The sequence below is a fragment of the Triticum dicoccoides genome, chromosome 6B, assembly GCF_002162155.2.
Source record: "Triticum dicoccoides isolate Atlit2015 ecotype Zavitan chromosome 6B, WEW_v2.0, whole genome shotgun sequence".
Lineage (NCBI taxonomy): Eukaryota > Viridiplantae > Streptophyta > Magnoliopsida > Poales > Poaceae > Triticum > Triticum dicoccoides.
Genome location: NC_041391.1, coordinates 584,750,649 through 584,768,905, shown reverse-complemented (window position 1 = coordinate 584,768,905; position 18,257 = coordinate 584,750,649). Strand labels below are relative to the sequence as shown.

Genomic DNA, 18,257 nt, shown 5'->3' with positions numbered 1-18,257 from the left:
CGAATGAAGAAAACTCAACGCGGGTGGGGGTTGGGGCGGGGGTGGGGTGGGGGTGGGGTGGGGGTGGCGAAGGAACACAGGCGATGGGGGCGGTGGTCCGGTCGGTGGCCCGTGCGGTGTTCTGTATGGGAAGAATCAGAGACGAGGAAGAAGAAGGGTTAGGAGACGTAGGATCTTCATCCAACCGCCTGAAATGGTCGAGAGACAGCTGGGAGTTGCATTCTTAATGCGCTCTGGTTCATCATGTGTGGGCACTACGCAACCAACATTTTATTATCCAAAATCTGCTTGCTCTTATTTACCATGTTCCTCTTCCGTTCTTCTTTAATATGTACTCTCTCCGTTCCTAAATACAAGTCTTTGTATAGATTCCACCATGGACTACATATGGAGCAAAATGAGTGAATCTACACTCTAAAATGTATCTGGATACATCTGTATGTGATCCATAGTGGAAATCTCTACCAAGACTTATATTTTGGAACGGAGGGAGTATGCTAGTAGTACAGTATGTTCCTTGTACTGAAGATGAGAAGGGACATTTGCAGTGTAGTGGTCTATACGGTCGGTTGTGATGGACAATTTGAGCCTCTTTGATTCATAGGATCTTGTAAACATAGGAATAGGATTTGTAGTGGCCTGCCCACTTGAATCCTATAAGAATAGCAAGGAAATGCGTGGAGTTGTGTCGCCTTTGAGAGTTACACTGATATTAACAGTACTGCACCTTCACTTGAAGAGAGCTGGTATCTGAAGCCTTTCTAGCCGTACCGGCAATACTAGCACATATATTCCAGCAAGTTCCACTTTACTGATTTTACTGTGATGCTTAAGGTTTTCCCATTATATCTACACTATGATTTGTGTAGCTGCTTTGTGTCGCACTAGCAGCAGTCTACTCTTGAAGCTAAACACTGCAATGACTTACAAAATTGGCACCAAGGCATTGAGTGCCATTCTAGATGCAATGGAACTCATACGATCCCCACCTGTTAACTCTTGTTCAGAATATGATCCTAATGACTATTCTAACCTCGAGGAGTCAAAGGCAGATGGCATGTCCTGTTCACCCATCAAGGTGCCTGTTCTAATTTGGCAATGTTTTATTGATTGCGGGTATCTTGCATATGTTTTCTTGCATTTCTTCTACTTTGTTGCACCGCCATCTGCTTAGTTTACTCATCATATATGTCGAGATGCCATTCCCATCCATTATCAATACATATTCCATCTGTCATCATACCATGTTTTTCCACTCAAATGTTGTTCGTGTGCATCAGACATCAAAAAGGAAGAGGGTGATTGCCGAAGATGAAGGAGCACCAGCAAAGTCCTTGAAAAGCGTGGTGCTGCCGGAGAAATCAGACATCACCCCACTTATATTGGTTGTACAACCAGTGACACAAAACGTAGGACCGACTCCAGCAGACGGTACCCATACTTCACTGGCCACACCACTAGCCCCACCACACAGGACCTGCACTCCAGCAAAAGGTATACCGATTTCATTTGCCATAGCACCAGCTGTACCACAGAAAAATCCCACTCTAGCAAAAAGTACAGCAAGTCCACCTGCTGAAGACCTATCCCAACTACAGAGACGGCCAATTCCTACAGATTGGAACCCCATTCCATTTATTCCTAGTTTAAAAGACAATGCTTTCAATGTTGTTAGGGACTACGTGCATATATTCCCATCATGGGAAGATTATTGTGAAGACAAACACCATTTTCACATCTTCCTGTCCAACTTACGTGTAAGTGCTATTATTCATGGTTATTATTTTCCTGTTTTCTGCTGATTGAACACATCAATGATTTACATTACATTGTTGTAACAGGGCGAGGGTCAATCTGGATAGTCATGACGAGCAAAGCTTGCTTGTGCTTTTCAAGGAAGCATTGCAGCAGTATCGGTGTTACCTGAGGAAATCACACTTTGATGGCAAGTCTATAAACGAATTTTCGGTGAAGTCTCCTGTGCTAGATTTAGAAGACACTGAATGGAAAAACATTGTTATGCACTGGTCTCATTCCTAGGATGAGGTACTGTCTATGAAATCACATGACAATTTGAACTTCTACTTTTCCGCATGTGCCTTACGGATCTTTTTTGCAGGAAATATGCTCGAAGCAGAATTCCGGTTTGAAAAGAACGACAGGATATCACAAATATGTTGCCCGCTGCTTTGCTCTTGTTAGTACCTGTTGTCCTGTATCACTGTACTTGCATACATACCTGGTTCATTATGTGATAGCAGTATGCATGACAGCTTGCTTATCAATTGTTCGCTCCAAATTATCTGATCTGTATGAATGGTTACATTAGTGTACAATATATCCAATGCCAATGTTTTTTAGCTCTGCATTGTTCTTGTAAGTACATGTTGTCCTTTATCGGTGTACTTATAATGATAGGTAGTTGTTCATGTACCATCACTCTGCAGCTTATTTTCCTTTGCCCTCCATTTTCTACACATCAGATCTATATTTACTCTTACCATAAGGTTGGTACTAAAGAAGTTTAGCTATGCATTGCTCTTGGTTGTGCCTTTTGCCTGTATCGCTACACTTACATTTATAGCTACTTGGTTATGTAGCATCACTCTTCATCTTATCTTAAATATTCTCCATTTTTCCGTATATTATCACATCTATATTTGCTCTTAACAAAATGTAGAATAAAGGCAATGCTCATGAAGAAGATTCTGTGGTAGACTTCTTGAATTGCCCCCCCCCCCATCAGCATGGACAAGGCCTTTATAGAGCCTGTCTTCACCAATAATGTAAGTTTGTCCATCTCAAGCCTTCAAACTTTGTTGTATATATTTGGTTAGGCATGACTGCAATAGCTGTTTATTTTTGGTGTTTGCATCATATTTCATGTTTAAAGTTTATTATGTAGTTCATAAACAAAAGTTTGTCCTTTCCCAATTTAAGTTTTCAGTTGTACAACCAAGTTCCTTCTTCATACCATGTAAATTAAACTATACAGAGCAAGTGATCTTCTTTTGCACTGCATGTATGCTTCTGTTCTTCATCCATAATCCAGTGGTGTGGTGAACCTACCCATTATAGCACAATGTCATATTCTGCAATGTCTTAACTATGAACAATGTCATATCATTATACTACTCCCTCCGTTCGAAAATAGTTGTCATTGAAAAAGAAAAATCTAGATGTATTTTAGTTCTAGACACATCCATTTTGATGACAAGTAATTCCGGACGGAGGGAGTATTATTTAAACCATCTCTTTATTTGCCAATCTGAAATGGGATAAATTGACAACACACTAACCATTGATACTTATGAGTTCTTGATCTGTAATCCAGTGGTGTCGTGAAGCTGCCAATTCCTTCACAATGTCATTTCCTGCCATGTCTTGACCTGAACAATACCATATTGTGTTAATGAAATTTTAAACTGTGTCACTTTATTCATCAGTAAGAAATGTGATGAATTGTCAGCACTGATACTTTTATGTGCAAAACCTATCATCTGTCTGCTTGTTTATCTTTTAGAGTGAGGAAGATATAAGTGTTGAACAAGTGCAGTCTCATCATCTTGCTCAGCTTCTTGCGCTGCAGCTCCCCAGCAGGGCTAACCTTTCTTGAACTCTATTGAAGTGTTGTCGGTTTTGTATATTATTTTGTCGGCGTGTTTATTTGCACTGGTGGCGATCTTTGATGCCCAGTGTATGTAATCTGTTGTCTGCTTGTGCTTTATTATCATAGTGGCAAACTTTGATGCCCAGTGGATGTAATATGCTGTAATTTCTTTATTGTATAGTCTAGGTGTTTTCTTATTCACGATGTTGCAGTTATTTTACTGTATATATATCCTATCTTCGCAGTAAACCGGCCAAACCGTAAAATTACGGTACATAATCGGGTCGTCATGCAATCACGATGTAGGTTGGGCCTGAAATGTGCCGAACAGCTAATGGGCTGGCAGCAGCCCGAAATGAACCCCGGCCCATGACTGTGCGAATCAAATCACGGGCTTTTAACAGGCTAAAATTATCTCGGTCCTTGTTTGGCCCAATCAGATATCGGTTGTGAGCAGGCCGGATGCAAACCGGGCCGTAGTTAGGCCCAACTATATGACGGGCATTTAACAGGCCAAAATTAATATAGGGCCGAAATGTTAAATGGACCCTTAAGAGGCCAAAACTAATATCAGGCCGAATTACTAAGTGGGCCTTTAGCAAGTGGGCCCAAAAGCATAGTGTCCAGTTGACAGGCCGAATCTGATATGGGCCATAATTGAGCCCAAAGCCTCTTAAAGGGCCGGACCTGATCTGGGCCGTAATTTGGCCCAGAACATGGTAGGCTTTTAACAGGCCGGATCTCATATGGGCCACTATTAGGACCGGAACGTGGCAGGCCATTAATGGACCGGATCAAATATGGGTCGGCATTTGGCCCAAAACATGGTAGCCAGTTAATGGGCTGCCCTACTAGGGTCCTCAAAATCTTGTGGGCCTACAGCTGGGCCGGCCCATTAATGTCGGCGAAATCTCGTGGGCCTTTAGCTGGGCCGGGCCATTATGATCCGCAAGAATCGCGTGGGCCTTTACCTTGGCCGGCCCATTATGGCACACAAAAATCTTGTGGGCCTTTACCTGGGCCGTCCCATTATGGCCCGCAAAATCTTGTGGGCCTTTAGCTGGGCCAGCCCATTATGGTCCGCAAAATCTCGTAGGCCTTTAGCTGGGCCGGCCCATTATGGTCTGCAAAATCTTGTGGGCCTTTAGTTGGGCCGGCCCATTTAAACTTGATGGGCCGGTCCACGTGTCAACATATCATATGCGCGTCTTGCCCATTGGATGAGTGACACCTGTGCCAGTCCGGACCTGACACGTGTCTCCTCCAGCCAATGATGATTTTACACATGGAAAATCCCCATTGGTCGGGGCTGTTAACGGGTTATCGTATCCAAATCCCGACCCGATAGCTTAACAGCGTTCCGTTACAGTGGATGCCACGTGTCGGTCAGCCTTGACGAAAGCACTTCTGTGACGCGCGATTTATCATCATGGAAGTGGACACTTCCGTGATGATAATTTTGGTAATGTCATGGAACACTTCTACGACAGCACAGGTATGACTATCTTGATTCTATCAAAAATTCGTCATGGATGTACATGCATGACAAAAAACGCGACCTACTGTGACAAACACGTATCATCACGAAAGTGTATTATTTTTCTAGTGAAGTAAAAGAAGAACGAGAAATCTTTTTGGGTTTTCATTTTAATTCTACTACAAGCATGGAAATTAAACTAACTATTTTTTGTGGTTTTTCTTAAGGTTTATCAAAGACACAAGAAGAAAGCTAGAAAAAGAAAATTAAACTAGCATGGATAATACAATGAAAGAGTATGAGCACCGACAGCTAGAATAGTGTGTGAACATGAATGTAAAGTCGGTGAGAAATACGTACTCCCCCAAGCTTAGGCTTTTGGCCTAAGTTGGTTTACTGCCAAGGACCACGGCTACTCTCCCCGGTGTACTGAGAGGTGTAATCAGGATACCACTGGCTGGCCATCTCCTCTGGATCCCACTGGTAAGATGATGCACGATAAGGGTCCAGTGAAGGTTCTGGCTCAGGCCCAGGCTCTGGAGTGGATGCTTGGCCTCGATGAGTGTACACCGCTTCCGACGTGACAAGATAATTAACTGCAGTCAAATCAAACAACAGAGGCACAAGCAAAATAATAGTCTCATTTTGTTTCTTATTAATTCTCAGGTTATACAGAAGCATCTTATCTTCATTGTCAACAATAAACTGATGCACTACCATGCTCCTGTAATCTAAAATGTAAGGAGGCAATATTGTCTCCTCTTTTTCATGGTGCCTAATAGGTATCTCAAAATGTTTAGCAAGACGTGCATCATAGATACCTCCAAAGATGGGGCCCTTTGTACGGTTCAGGCTTAGACGTTTAGCAATAACGGCACCCATACTAAAACTATTATCACCAAACAAGGCATGGAGAAGAATAATAATATCAGGAACATTGAAGTTTCCACTATTTCCATGACCAATTAAGCATCGACTAGCAAATATGGCAATGTAACGTAAAACAGGAAAGTGTATGCTAGAGATTCTCGCATCGGAACCCTTCTTTGGGTCCCCTACAGTAATGGTGTTAACAAAGCCATCCACATCTTTACAATGTGGTTCATCTAATTTACCCTCAAAGGGTATTCTACATATCGCGCAAAAATTGTGTAAAGACATTCCCTTGAATTCATCATATAAATGGAACGATACCGAAGGAGGTGATTTCTTAGGATAGTAATAAAAGTTTTGCACGAAAGTATTGGTGAGTAAGAGATACTGATCAATCCGTTCGTGGAGGAAGTCGGTGAGGCCTGCATTTTCAATCAAAGAATAAAAGTCTTCATAAATCCCGGCTTCTCTCAAAAATCATCACAGGGCCATTCACACGGTCGTACTTCCGCTACGCAAGGAAGATTATACTTGGCCTTTTCCTTCTCTTTAGCTTGTTTATCCTGGGAGCCTTGGCTAGAAGAGCCCCTAAAAAATCTCCTTAACATTTTCTGAAAATTTCTGAAATTTTAGTAACCTCAAAATAAAAGTGAAGAAAACTAAACAAGATTGGTAGCAACTACTCCTACAAGTGCCTAGAGCCTATATCATGCATTAGAACTACTTGGGACCTCATAAATTTGACATGCGAGCTCAAGAACAGGGTCACCTATGCAGCAAAAATTTGCAATGAATAAATCACTAGAACAAAAATAATTGGACCAATGGAGGAGTCACATACCAAGTAACAATCTCCCAAAGCAGTTTTGTGAATGGGGCTTTCAGCAAGGAGATCGAAAATCGCAGCAAAATGAGCTAGAACTCATGCTTGAGCTGGATGGGGATTTTTTGGGAAGAAGATGGAGTGTCTGGGTGCAAGAATAAGTGGAGGGGGGCCACCATGGGCCCACGAGATAGGGGGGCGCCCAGGGGGTGTGGGGGCGCCCTCCACCATCGTGGCCAGGTGTTTGCCCCTCCTGCAGTGTTTTCAGTGCCTAAAATTCTCAAATATTTAATAAAAAATCATACTAAATTTGCAGGGCATTTGGAGCACTTTTATTTTCGGGATATTTTTTTATTCCACGGATAATTCAGGAAACAGACAGATAATACTATTTTTGCTTTATTTATTCTAAATAACAGAAAGTAAAAAGAGGGTACAGAAGGTTGTGCCTTCTAGTTTCATCCATCTCATGATCATCAAAATGAATCCACTAACAAGGTTGATCAAGTCTTGTTAACAAACTCATTTCGAATAACACAGAACCAGAGAAATTTCGAATAACACTAGGTTACCTCAACGGGGATATGAACATCCCCAACAATAAGAATATCATACTTTTTCTTGACAGTAGGAAGAGGAAATTCAAAACCTCCAATAACGATAGTTGGATTTTTTCCAATAGAATTGATGCTATGAACTTGAGATTGTTTCCTCGGAAAGTGTGCCGTATGCTCATTACCATTAACATGAAAAGTGGCATTGCCTTTGTTGCAATCAATAATAGCCCCTGCAGTATTCAAAAAGGGTCTACCAAGGATAATCGACATACTATCGTCCTCGGGAATATCAAGAATAACAAAGTCTATTAAGATAGTGACATTTGCAACCACAACAGGCACATCCTCACAAATGCCGACAGGTATAGCAGTTGATTTATCAGCCATTTGCAAAGATATTTTAGTAGGTGTCAACTTACTCAATTCAAGTCTACATAAAGAGAGAGGCATAACACTAACACTGGCTCCAAGATCACATAAAGTAGTTTTAACATAATTTCTTTTAATGGAGCATGGTATAGTTGGTACCCCGGGATCTCCAAGCTTCTTCGGTATTCCACCCTTAAAAGTGTAATTAGCAAGCATGGTGGAAATTTCAGCTTCCGGTATCTTTCTTTTATTTGTGATGATATCCTTCATATACTTAGCATAAGGATTTACTTTAAGCATATAAGTTAAGTGCATACGTAAGAAGATAGGTCTAATCATTTCAGCAAAGCACTCAAGATCCTCATCATCCTTTGTCTTGGATGGTTTAGGAGGAAAGGGCATGGGTTTCTGAACCCATGGTTCTCTTTCTCTATCGTGCTTCCTAGCAACAAAATCTCTTTTATCATAACGTTGATTCTTTGATTGTGGGTTATCAAGATCAACAGCAGGTTCAATCTCTACTTCATTATTTTTGCTAGGTTGAGCATCAACATGAACATTATCATTAACATTATCACTAGGTTCTTGTTCATCACCTGATTGTGTTTCAGCATCAGAAATAGAAATATCATCGGGATTCTCAGGTGTGTCTACAACAGGTTCACTAGAAGCATGCAAAGTCCTATCATTTTTCTTTTTCTTCCTTTTAGAACTAGGTGCCTCTAAATTATTTCTCTGAGATTCTTGCTCGATTCTCTTAGGGTGGCCTTTAGGATACAAAGGTTCCTGAGTCATTCTACCAGTTCTAGTAGCCATTCTAACAACAAAGTCATGTTTATTATTTAATTCATCGAGTAAATCACTTTGAGCTTTAAGTACTTGCTCAGGTTGAGTGGTAACCATAGAAGCATATTTGCTAATGAGTTTAAGTTCACCTTTAACTCTAGCCATATAATCACTCAAGCGTCCTATCTCGAAAGCATTATTCTTTAATTCTCTACCAACATAAGCATTAAAAATTTCTTGTCTAGCCATAAATTCATCAAATTCATCTAAGCATGGGCTATGAAATTTAGTAGACGGGATTTCAAGTTTATCATATCTATAGAGAGAATTTACCTTTACTACCTGTGTCGGGTTATCAAGACAATGTGTTTCTTCAACAGGCAGTATATTAAGACCATGTATTTCTTCAATAGGTGGTAAATTCTTAACATCTTCAGCTTTAATAGCTTTTTCTTTCATTGATTTCTTTGCCTCTTGCATATCTTCAGGACTGAGAAATAGAACACCTCTCTTCTTCGGAGTTGGTTTAGGAATAGGCTCAGGAGTTGGCTCAATTGGCTCAGGAATTGCCTCAGGAATTGGCTCGGAAAGAGTCCAATTATTTTCATTAGTCAACATATTATCCAATAACAATTCAGCTTGGTCGAGTGTTCTTTCCCTGAAAACACAACCAGCACAACTATCCAAGTAGTCCTTGGGAGCATCGGTTAGTCCATTATAAAAGATATCAAGTATTTCGTTTTTCTTAAGAGGATGATCAGGCAAAGCATTAAGTAGTCGTAGAAGCCTCCCCCAAGCTTGTGGGAGACTCTCTTCTTTGATTTGCACAAAATTATATATTTCTCGCAAGGCAACTTGTTTCTTATGAGCAGGAAAATATTTAGCAGAGAAGTAATAAATCATATCCTGGGGACTACGCACACAACCAGGATCAAGAGAATTAAACCAAGTCTTAGCATCACCCTATAATGAGAACGGAAATATCTTAAGGATATATTAATAGCGAGACTTCTCATCATTAGTAAACAGGGTGTCTATATCATTCAACTTGGTAAGATGTGCCACAACAGTTTCAGATTCAAGGCCATAAAAAGGATCACATTCAACCAAAGTAATTATTTCAGGTTCAACAGAGAATTCATAATCCTTATCAGTAACACAGATAGGTGAAGTAGCAAACGCGGGGGTCACGTTTCATTCTAGCATTAAGGGATTGTTGCTTCCATTTAGCTAATAACTTCTTAAGATCATATCTATCTTTGCAAGAAAAGATAGCTCTAGCAGCTTCCTCATCCATAACATAACCCTCAGGAACAACAGGTAATTCATAATCAAGGGGAGAACTTTCATCATCACTATCATTAATAATAGCATCTTCAATAATTTCATTCTCTCTAACCCTAGCAAGTTGTTCATCAAGAAATTCACCTAATGGCACAGTAGTATCACGCACAGAAGTAGTTTCATCATAAGTATCATGCATAGCAGAATTGGCATCATCAATAACATGCGACATATCAGAATTCATAGCAGTAGCAGGTTTAGGTGTCGCAAGCTTACTAATAACGAAAGGAGAATCTAGTGCAGAGCTAGATGGCAGTTCCTTACCTCCCCTCATAGTTGAGGGCAAAATCTTGGTTCTTTCGTCTTTCAAGTTCCTCATAGTGATCAATAGATATAAATCCCAAGTGACTCAAAGAGTAGAGCTATGTTCCCCGGCAACGGCGCCAGAAATTAGTCTTGATAACCCACAAGTGTAGGGGATCGCAACAGCTTTTGAGGGTAGAGTATTCAACCCAAATTTATTGATTCGACACAAGTGGAGCCAAAGAATATTCTTAAGTATTAGTAGTTGAGTTGTCAATTCAACCACACCTGGATGACTTAGTATCTGCAGCAAAGTATTTAGTAGCAAAGTAGTACGATAGTAATGGTAACAGTGGCAAAAGTAAAGATAATAGTTTTGTAGTAATTGTAACAATAGCAACGGAAAAGTAAATAAGCGAAGCACAATATGTGAAAAGCTCGTAGGCATTGGATCGGTGATGGATAATTATGTCGGATGCGATTCTTCATGTAATAGATATAACATAGGGTGACACAGAACTAGCTCCAGTTCATCAATGTAATGTAGGCATGTATTCCGAATATAGTCATATGTGCTTATGGAAAAGAACTTGCATGACATCTTTTGTCCTACCCTCCCGTGGCAGCGGGGTCCTAGTGGAAACTAAGGGATATTAAGGCCTCCTTTCAATAGAGAACCGGAACAAAGCATTAGCACATAGTGAATACATGAACTCCTCAAACTATGGTCATCACCGAGAAGTATCCCGGTTATTGTCACTTCGGGGTTGTCGGATCATAACACATAATAGGTGACTATAGACTTGCAAGATAGGATCAAGAACTCACATATATTCATGAAAACATAATAGGTTCCGATTTGAAATCATGACACTCGGGCCCTAGTGACAAGCATTAAGCATAGCAAAGTCATAGCAACATCAATCTCAGAACATAGTGGATACTAGGGATCAAACCCTAACAAAACTAACTTGATTACATGGTAAACGTCATCCAACCCATCACCCTCCAGCAAGCCTACGATGGAATTACTCACACACGACGGTGAGCATCATGAAATTGGTGATGGAGGATGGTTGATGATGACGACGGCGACGAATCCCCCTCTTCAGAGCCCCAAACAGACTCCAGATCAGCCCTCCCGAGAGAGATTAGGGCTTGGCGGTGGCTCCGTATCGTAAAACGCGATGAAACTTTCTCTCTGATTTTTCTCTCCGTGAAACGGAATATATGGAGTTGGAGTTGAGGTCGGTGGATCATCAGGGGGCCCATGAGACAGGGGCACACCCAGGGGGGAGGGCACGCCCCCCACCCTCATGGACAGTGTGTGGGGCCCCTGGCCTTGATTCTTTCGCCAGTATTTTTTATATTTTCCAAAACTTATCTCCGTGGATTTTCAGGTCATTCTGAGAACTTTTGTTTTCTGCACAATAAACAACACCATGGCAGTTCTGCTGAAAACAACGTTAGTCCGGGTTAGTTTCATTCAAATCATGCAAGTTAGAGTCCAAAACAAGGGCAAAAGTGTTTGGAAAAGTAGATATGTTGGAGACGTATCAGGGTCGGGTTAGGGGAGATGGATCGTGGTGAGGATAAGAGCAACTCCAGCCGCGCCCCCAACAGGCCCCCAGGGCAAGGCGCCGGCGCCCAAAAAACGGCCCAGCCGCGCCCTAGGGTCTAGTTTTTCGCCGGTTTGGGCCGAAATAGCAGTCGGCGAACCTGAGCCGAACCCAAGCCCCCGGGGATCGCCTGGGGGCACCGGCCCAAGCGAAAAGGCGCGTGGGACCGCTTTGTCGGAGAAAGGAGGCCCTTTTTCCCGCTGATCCCATTCTTTTCCCCTCCATTTCCCTACATTCCCCCATTCTCCCGCCATTCTCCTCCATCTCCCCTCCATCCGTCTTCCATGCTGCTGAAGAAGTACGCCGCCTCTCGCCGAGTTACCAATGTCGACGCCACCCAGCCCAAGCAGAGGAAGCCGAGGGCGCCGCCGTCCAAACCCCCGGGCATGACAAACACCGACTGGAAGGCCGGGGTTCAGCGCCTGGAGGCTGTCACCACCGACTGGCGGAGCAATCAGACGCGACTCGTGCGGGGATGATGAATCCGCCCGGCGGCCACGGGCACGTTCCCTAGAGCCAGCAGAGCGTCGGGTCGCCGACAGGCTTCTCGTCGCTGACCCAATCCTAGGGGTGCGCGCCATTGCCTGGCTATGCCGACGATGACGCGCACGGCGGGTTCAACCCGAACATCACCTTTCCACATGGCCCCCCGCATCGACGCTGACGGCAAAGAGCAGTACTGACGGCAAATCTCCTGTTTCCTGTAGTGCTAGCAAACACCGGCGAGCGCTGAAGCACGTTGATATCATTGTGTGATCCGGCCATGCCAAAGAAAGAGTGCCAGATCCAGAGATCTTGAGACGCCATGGCCTCAAGTATGACAGTGCAAGCCCCGACATGGCCCTTATACTGCCCTTGCCAAGAAGAAGGGCAGTTCTTTCACTCCCAGTGCATGCAGCCTATGCTGCCAAGCATCCATGGAAGCCCCTACTGCCATTCATTTCCAACAAACGGGTTGTATCTTTAGGAGTCGGCTTTCTCAAGTACTCAGGGCCAAACACAACAATAGCAGCCTTGCAGAACTTATACAGGAAGCCTAGGCATGTAGACTTGCTCATACGGACGTACTCGTCAATGAGATCACTGGGCACTCCGTATGCAAGCATTCGGATGACGACAGTGCATTTTTGATAAGAGGAGAAACCAATCTTTCCAACGACATCCTCTTTGCACTGAAAATAGTCATCATAGCTGACCACCCACTCTCTAATACGGTTGAAAAGATGCCTACTCATACGGAAACGGCGGCGGAATATCTGATGTTTGAACAACGGGTTTGTTGTGTCAAAGTAGTCCTTCCAAAGAAGAAAATGTCCGCTCTCTCGGTTGCGATTCAACGCCGAAAGGTGCCCCGGAATAGAGCCATAGAACGACGGGCGCTGACTATTGAGGTGGTGATGGACCAACACGGCAGCCAAGATCCCCTCCTCATCATCGGACGAAGAATCGTCGGAGTCGCAAAGGAAATTATGAAAAAAGAACTCGTCGGCGGAGTCCATTTTGTACCTTGGCAAACTGTCGAACAGTTTGCGGGCGTCGACGAAGGAGACGGCCGGCGAAGGGAGTCGCGCCGCCCTCGGACCAGCTAGCTGCCCTGGCGGCGTCCGACAAGCGTGCCGGCGTCCGACGAGCGTGTCGGTGAGGATCTGGCCGGGTCGGCGAGGCGGCTTCTTGGTCGCGGTCGCGGCTGTGTCGGGGGAGCGGGGGTGGGAAGCTTTCGGTTCCCCAGCGCAAGACGGCGGTGGCAGGCGACGTGGGAGGTGGAGGCATTGCAGAGGGGATATTGCGGCGCCGACAGCTGGCAAAGTCACCGGAAAAAAGGGCGGCGGCGGCGACGACGAAGGAGGCGGGCGAGGGTTTACTGTTGGAATGGGAGAGGATGGTCAATGTGCCACCGACCAGCGGGCCAGGGGGAGTAGGCGGGCGCGCGCGCGTCCGTCTCATGTCCGCGCCGATGCAAATCCGGCTCAAAATGGGCCGAGAATGGGTCGGCAGGTGGACGAACAACGGACGCGCGTCCGTTTGGGTCGGCAACGCGCGTGGACGAAATGGGTCGCCGCGTTGGAGTTGCTCTTATGCATGGCCCGGTTATCCTCATATCAGAGTTATATATGGGTCACCTCATCACCTGATCGTATACTTTATTCTATTGTTGCTTTGTCGATAAAGCGGGGCGAAAGCCTGGTTCAGAAATATCCTGCATTTTTTCGTGGATACCACTCAAAGACATTTGTTACTACTTGCAGAACTCTTATGTTTTGAACTCCTATAGGAACTCCTTGTTCGAAACTTTTCGATTTGTTGGAATCCAGCGCGTTGCAGTACTTCTCTATCTCTATCTTGCATGGTCCTGATACAGAAAATTAGTCAAAGAACGAGTAAAGCTATCTATCCAGTATCCACTCGCTCGTGCTCGCGCACGCAGCACGCTACAGCGCTGCGGCTAGCAGCTGCGGCTGTGGATTACGCATCCCGGTCAAAAATGGCCACTCCCTCCGCGCCACGTCTCCTCCCCTGCCCCGCCATGCTCCACTCCCCCATGCCTATCCTCTTCCTCGCCGCCGGTCCGCTCGCCGCCGTCCACTTCTCTGCCCGCTGCCGCCTCCGCCTCCGCCTCCGTATCCCCCACGTCGCTACCGCCGCCGGCGCTGCCACCGCTCCGGGAAACAGCTTCGCCGTCGAGGACTACCTCGTCGCCAACTGCCACCTCACCCAGCCGCAGGCCGTCAAGGCCTCCAAGAACCTCGCCCACCTCAAGTCCGCCTCCAACCCCGACGCCGTCCTCGCATTCCTCGACGGCCTCGGCTTCTCCCCCAAGGAGGTCGCCGCCGCCGTCGCCTCCAACCCGCGCATCCTCTGCGCCCGCATCGAGCGCTCCCTCGCGCCCATCTCCGCGGAGCTCCGCGCCCTCGGCCTCTCCACCTCCCAGGTCGCCCGGCTCGCCAAGATCGCCGGCCGCTACTTCCTCTGCCGCAGCTTCGTCTCCAAGGTGCAGTTCTGGCTCCCCCTGTTCGGCTCCCCGGAGAGGCTGCTCCAGGCCAGCGACTGGAACTACTGGCTCCTCACCTCCGACCTCGAGAAGGTGGTCGAGCCCAACGTCTCCTTCCTCAGGCAATGCGGGCTAAGTGCTTGTGATATTTCCAAGCTGCTCGTGGCCGCGCCGCGCCTGGTCACCATGCACCCCGAGTACGTCCAGGACTCCGTGCGGCGGGCCATTGAGCTCGGCGTGCCACCGGGCTCCCAGATGTTCCGGCACGCGATCTCCACCGCCGGGTGCATCGGCCAGGAGAAGGTGGACGCCAAGATCGCCGTCCTCAGGGAGACTCTCGGGTGGTCCAAGGAGGAGGTGAGCCTGGCCATCAGCAAGGCGCCGCGGATCCTGGTCGCCTCCGAGGAGAGGCTGCGCCGCAACGCCGAGTTCCTGGTCAAGGAGGTCGGGCTGGAGCCGCAGTACATCGCGCGCCGGTCGGTGCTGCTCATGTACAGCCTCGAGAGGAGGCTCATGCCCCGGCATCTCGTAGTGAAGCTCCTCAAGCAGAGGCGGCTGATCGAGGAAGACCGGTGCTTCTTCAACGTGGTGGCGCCGACGGAAGAGAAGTTCTTGGAGAAGTTCGTTGCCCCCTTCGAGGAGTGTATCCCCGGCCTCGGCGATGCTTACGACGCTGCCTGTACCGGGAAGGCGCCGGTGAAAGCTCAGTGAGCACTGAGTGACTAGAAGAGAATCCTGGAGGTGTGCGTAGGTGTGTATACCCTCCCTTGTATAACCTGATTCTACTGATGAACAATACCAGATTCATGACCATTTAGTGTAGGTTGATTACAGTCGACAACAACGAGGTCGATGTTTATAATTTTGGAACTTGGAAGCGTTCATTACTGACTGAACAATGAGTTTTGGTGTAGAACTCTGAGCAAGCATATGTCTATTTGGTTCTCTCTTGTTTACAGAAGATGAACATCGCCATCTTTCCCTTCCATATGCGTGCAATGCAATGCTTCAAAAGTGTTTAACACAGTGGTCATTTCTTATTGTGCATATCTGAGTTGCTGTTAGCCCTAAAGTAATCCCCCTGGACAATACATTAAACCTAAATAGGAGTAGCTGGCTTCAGTATACTAGTATGCTTGCCAGTGCCACTGATCACAATGTGACCCAGCAAAAAATATTTTGGGAGTGTATATTTTGTAAGTTGCTTGAAATATTTATATACCTCAGTCGCCTTTTTAAGCCTTTGGATCAACATCCAACAATTCACATCTCATCTAACTTTTGTATATCAGCTATGGATTCAAACTTGCACTGAAGTTGCATGATCTGGAAAGTATAAATTTAGACTAACCAAGGTGCAATTTCAGGTGACTGAGATTTATGAAAATACAAACTACTCGAAGCATCCCTGGGTCTGTATGTGACCTTTCGACAGGCTGCATTTTGTTTAGTGATTGCTTCTTAAGTTGGATAATGCTCTGTTGCCCTGTCTAGATAGCCCATAGTGTGATGAGAGAAGTCCATAGCACTCCATAAACTTGTCCGGTTGTACTTTGGATCCAATTCGGGATTTTTCTTGGGAAGTTTCGGGAAGAAATACAATACCTAACTTTGCTTTGCAGTTTACCCCTCTGAACTATGAAAACCCTTCTTTTTATAACCCTTCGTCCTTATTTAGCCGGTTTTGACCTGTTTGACTCCAATTTTGAACTAGTCAGTGGTGCCACATCGCATATTTTCTCCCCTCTGTTATGTCATTTCTCCCTCCTCACAACTAAAATTAAAATAGAAGGTTTCTCTCAAGTCGTATGCCAATAGATTGTCAGTGAATTATGCTCGTTTTACTAGCATTTTTGGAAGTAAAAAAATAGGTTGTCTGAATTTTGAATCCAAAAGTAGAGCTTGAAACTAAAACAAGAAGTTTCTCTCAACCAGTATGTCGATTTTATCTAAAATATCACCATATTGGTCTATGACCTAGGTTTAACACGTTTCAATCTCAAGTTTGATTTTTGGGTTCAAAATTCAGACAACAACAGATGTTTCTATACAAATCATTGGAAATTAATCATAGTATGGTGAACATTATAGTAAACTTTTAGCGGTAAGTAAACTATAGTTTGAAAGAAACGCGTAATTTTGGTTTTAGTTAAGGATCTTCGGTTCTCGGTCGGTAGTGCTTATCAGATGTTCTTCTTGGGGAACACACGCTTTGCTTGTTGCAAACCAATTTGAAAATCCAAGGCACCGCCTCGCTGTAAATTCTTCATGTGGCTGGCTGTACATAGGGGAGGTGTTTAACGGCAGACAACTTACAGAGCAGGAGCTGGCCCTCCAATGGCGCTTGCCCCTTGTGCCTCTCTGAACCTGAAACTTGTACGCATTTGTTTGTGCATTGCTGCTTTACTAATCAAGTCTGGGTGCGATTTAAGGCATGGACTGGAGCTGATTTTCAGATTCCAGATGACAGTTTCAGCACGACGGAGGATTGGTGGCTGAAGGCCAGGGTGGCAATCCCTAAACACACGAGGCGGAACTTTGACACTATCGTGATTCTGTTGCACTGGAGGATCTGGAAGGAAAGAAATGCGATGATTTTTGAAAACATTGCCAGTACAGCGGACAGAGTTTTGGACCAGATTATCGAAGACATTGGCATGTGGAGGGCTGCGGGATGCATTAGTGACTTGCCAACTTAGGTCTACTCATATCGGCATGTTTGTATTACTCTCTGTACTCTTGTTAGCGAGGACTCCTTGTTCGTCTTATCTTGGGTCTCAGCTCTAGTTCGCCTAGACTGTCCCCAGTTGTACTCTTTTTCCCATTCTAATAAAGTTCGGCCAACGGCCCTTCGAGAAAATATGAGATATGACACTGCTAACTAGGAAAAAACTGGAGTCACTAAACACTAAAGCGCCAAACGTGAGGTTTGATCCTGATGAACTGGGTACCGCAACCCTCTTAAGAGCATCTCCAGCCGTTGGCTCCCCCAGGAGGCATAAAAATCGCCGCCTGGGGGCGAGCCGGCGGTATAATCGGCTCTGGGGCGGTTGGGCACTCAGCCATCGCCCCCAGGCACCGATATCGGCCCATTTTTGACGCAAATGTGTCCGCTTTTTGGCCCACTTTCGGCAAAATATGGCCCGATGTCGGCGCGAACCGGCCCATATTCGCCGTGGTTCGGCGTGAATTCAACATAAGTAATTTTTTATCACATAGTTCATCACGGAAAATCAATAGAAATCAAATAGTATAACAAATAGTTCAACAACAAATAGTTCAATAGAAATTATATAGTTCAACAAATAAAGACTCATATTTCATCACACGTCGAGCTAGGCGTCGCCCTTGAGCCTCCATAGGTGCTCCACCAGATCCTGCTGCAGTTGTTGATGCACCTGTGGGTCTCGAATCTCTTGACGCATATTGAGGTAGGCAGTCCAGGTTGCCGGTAGCTGGTGATCAACTTGGGCAAGAGGACCCTGCCTGTAGTATGGTTCAGTGTCAAACACTGGCTCTTCCTGCTCGCTCTCAATGATAATGTTGTGCAAGATGACACAGCAAGTC

General features: G+C 45.3%; 1 protein-coding gene across 2 annotated transcripts; it reads left to right on the top strand.

Moving 5' to 3' along the window:
* The first annotated feature begins 14,087 nt into the window (after positions 1-14,087).
* Positions 14,088-17,550, top strand: LOC119324352 (transcription termination factor MTERF8, chloroplastic-like). Of its 2 annotated transcripts, none has more exons than XM_037598140.1 (2): positions 14,088-15,441; positions 17,154-17,550. In XM_037598140.1, exon 1 carries the CDS (start codon positions 14,184-14,186, stop codon positions 15,399-15,401), a length of 1,218 nt encoding a protein of 405 aa, XP_037454037.1. In that variant the 5' UTR covers positions 14,088-14,183; the 3' UTR covers positions 15,402-15,441; positions 17,154-17,550. The 2 variants fall into 2 exon arrangements, with proteins under 2 accessions (XP_037454037.1, XP_037454038.1); XM_037598141.1 differs by lacking the exon at positions 17,154-17,550 and adding an exon at positions 16,058-16,235.
* Positions 17,551-18,257: the final 707 nt, after the last annotated feature.

What these genes read in the sequence shown, in the direction of transcription:
- LOC119324352 (XM_037598140.1), top strand. Translation starts at nt 14,184, where the DNA reads ATGGCCACTCCCTCCGCGCCACGTCTCCTCCCCTGCCCCGCCATGCTC.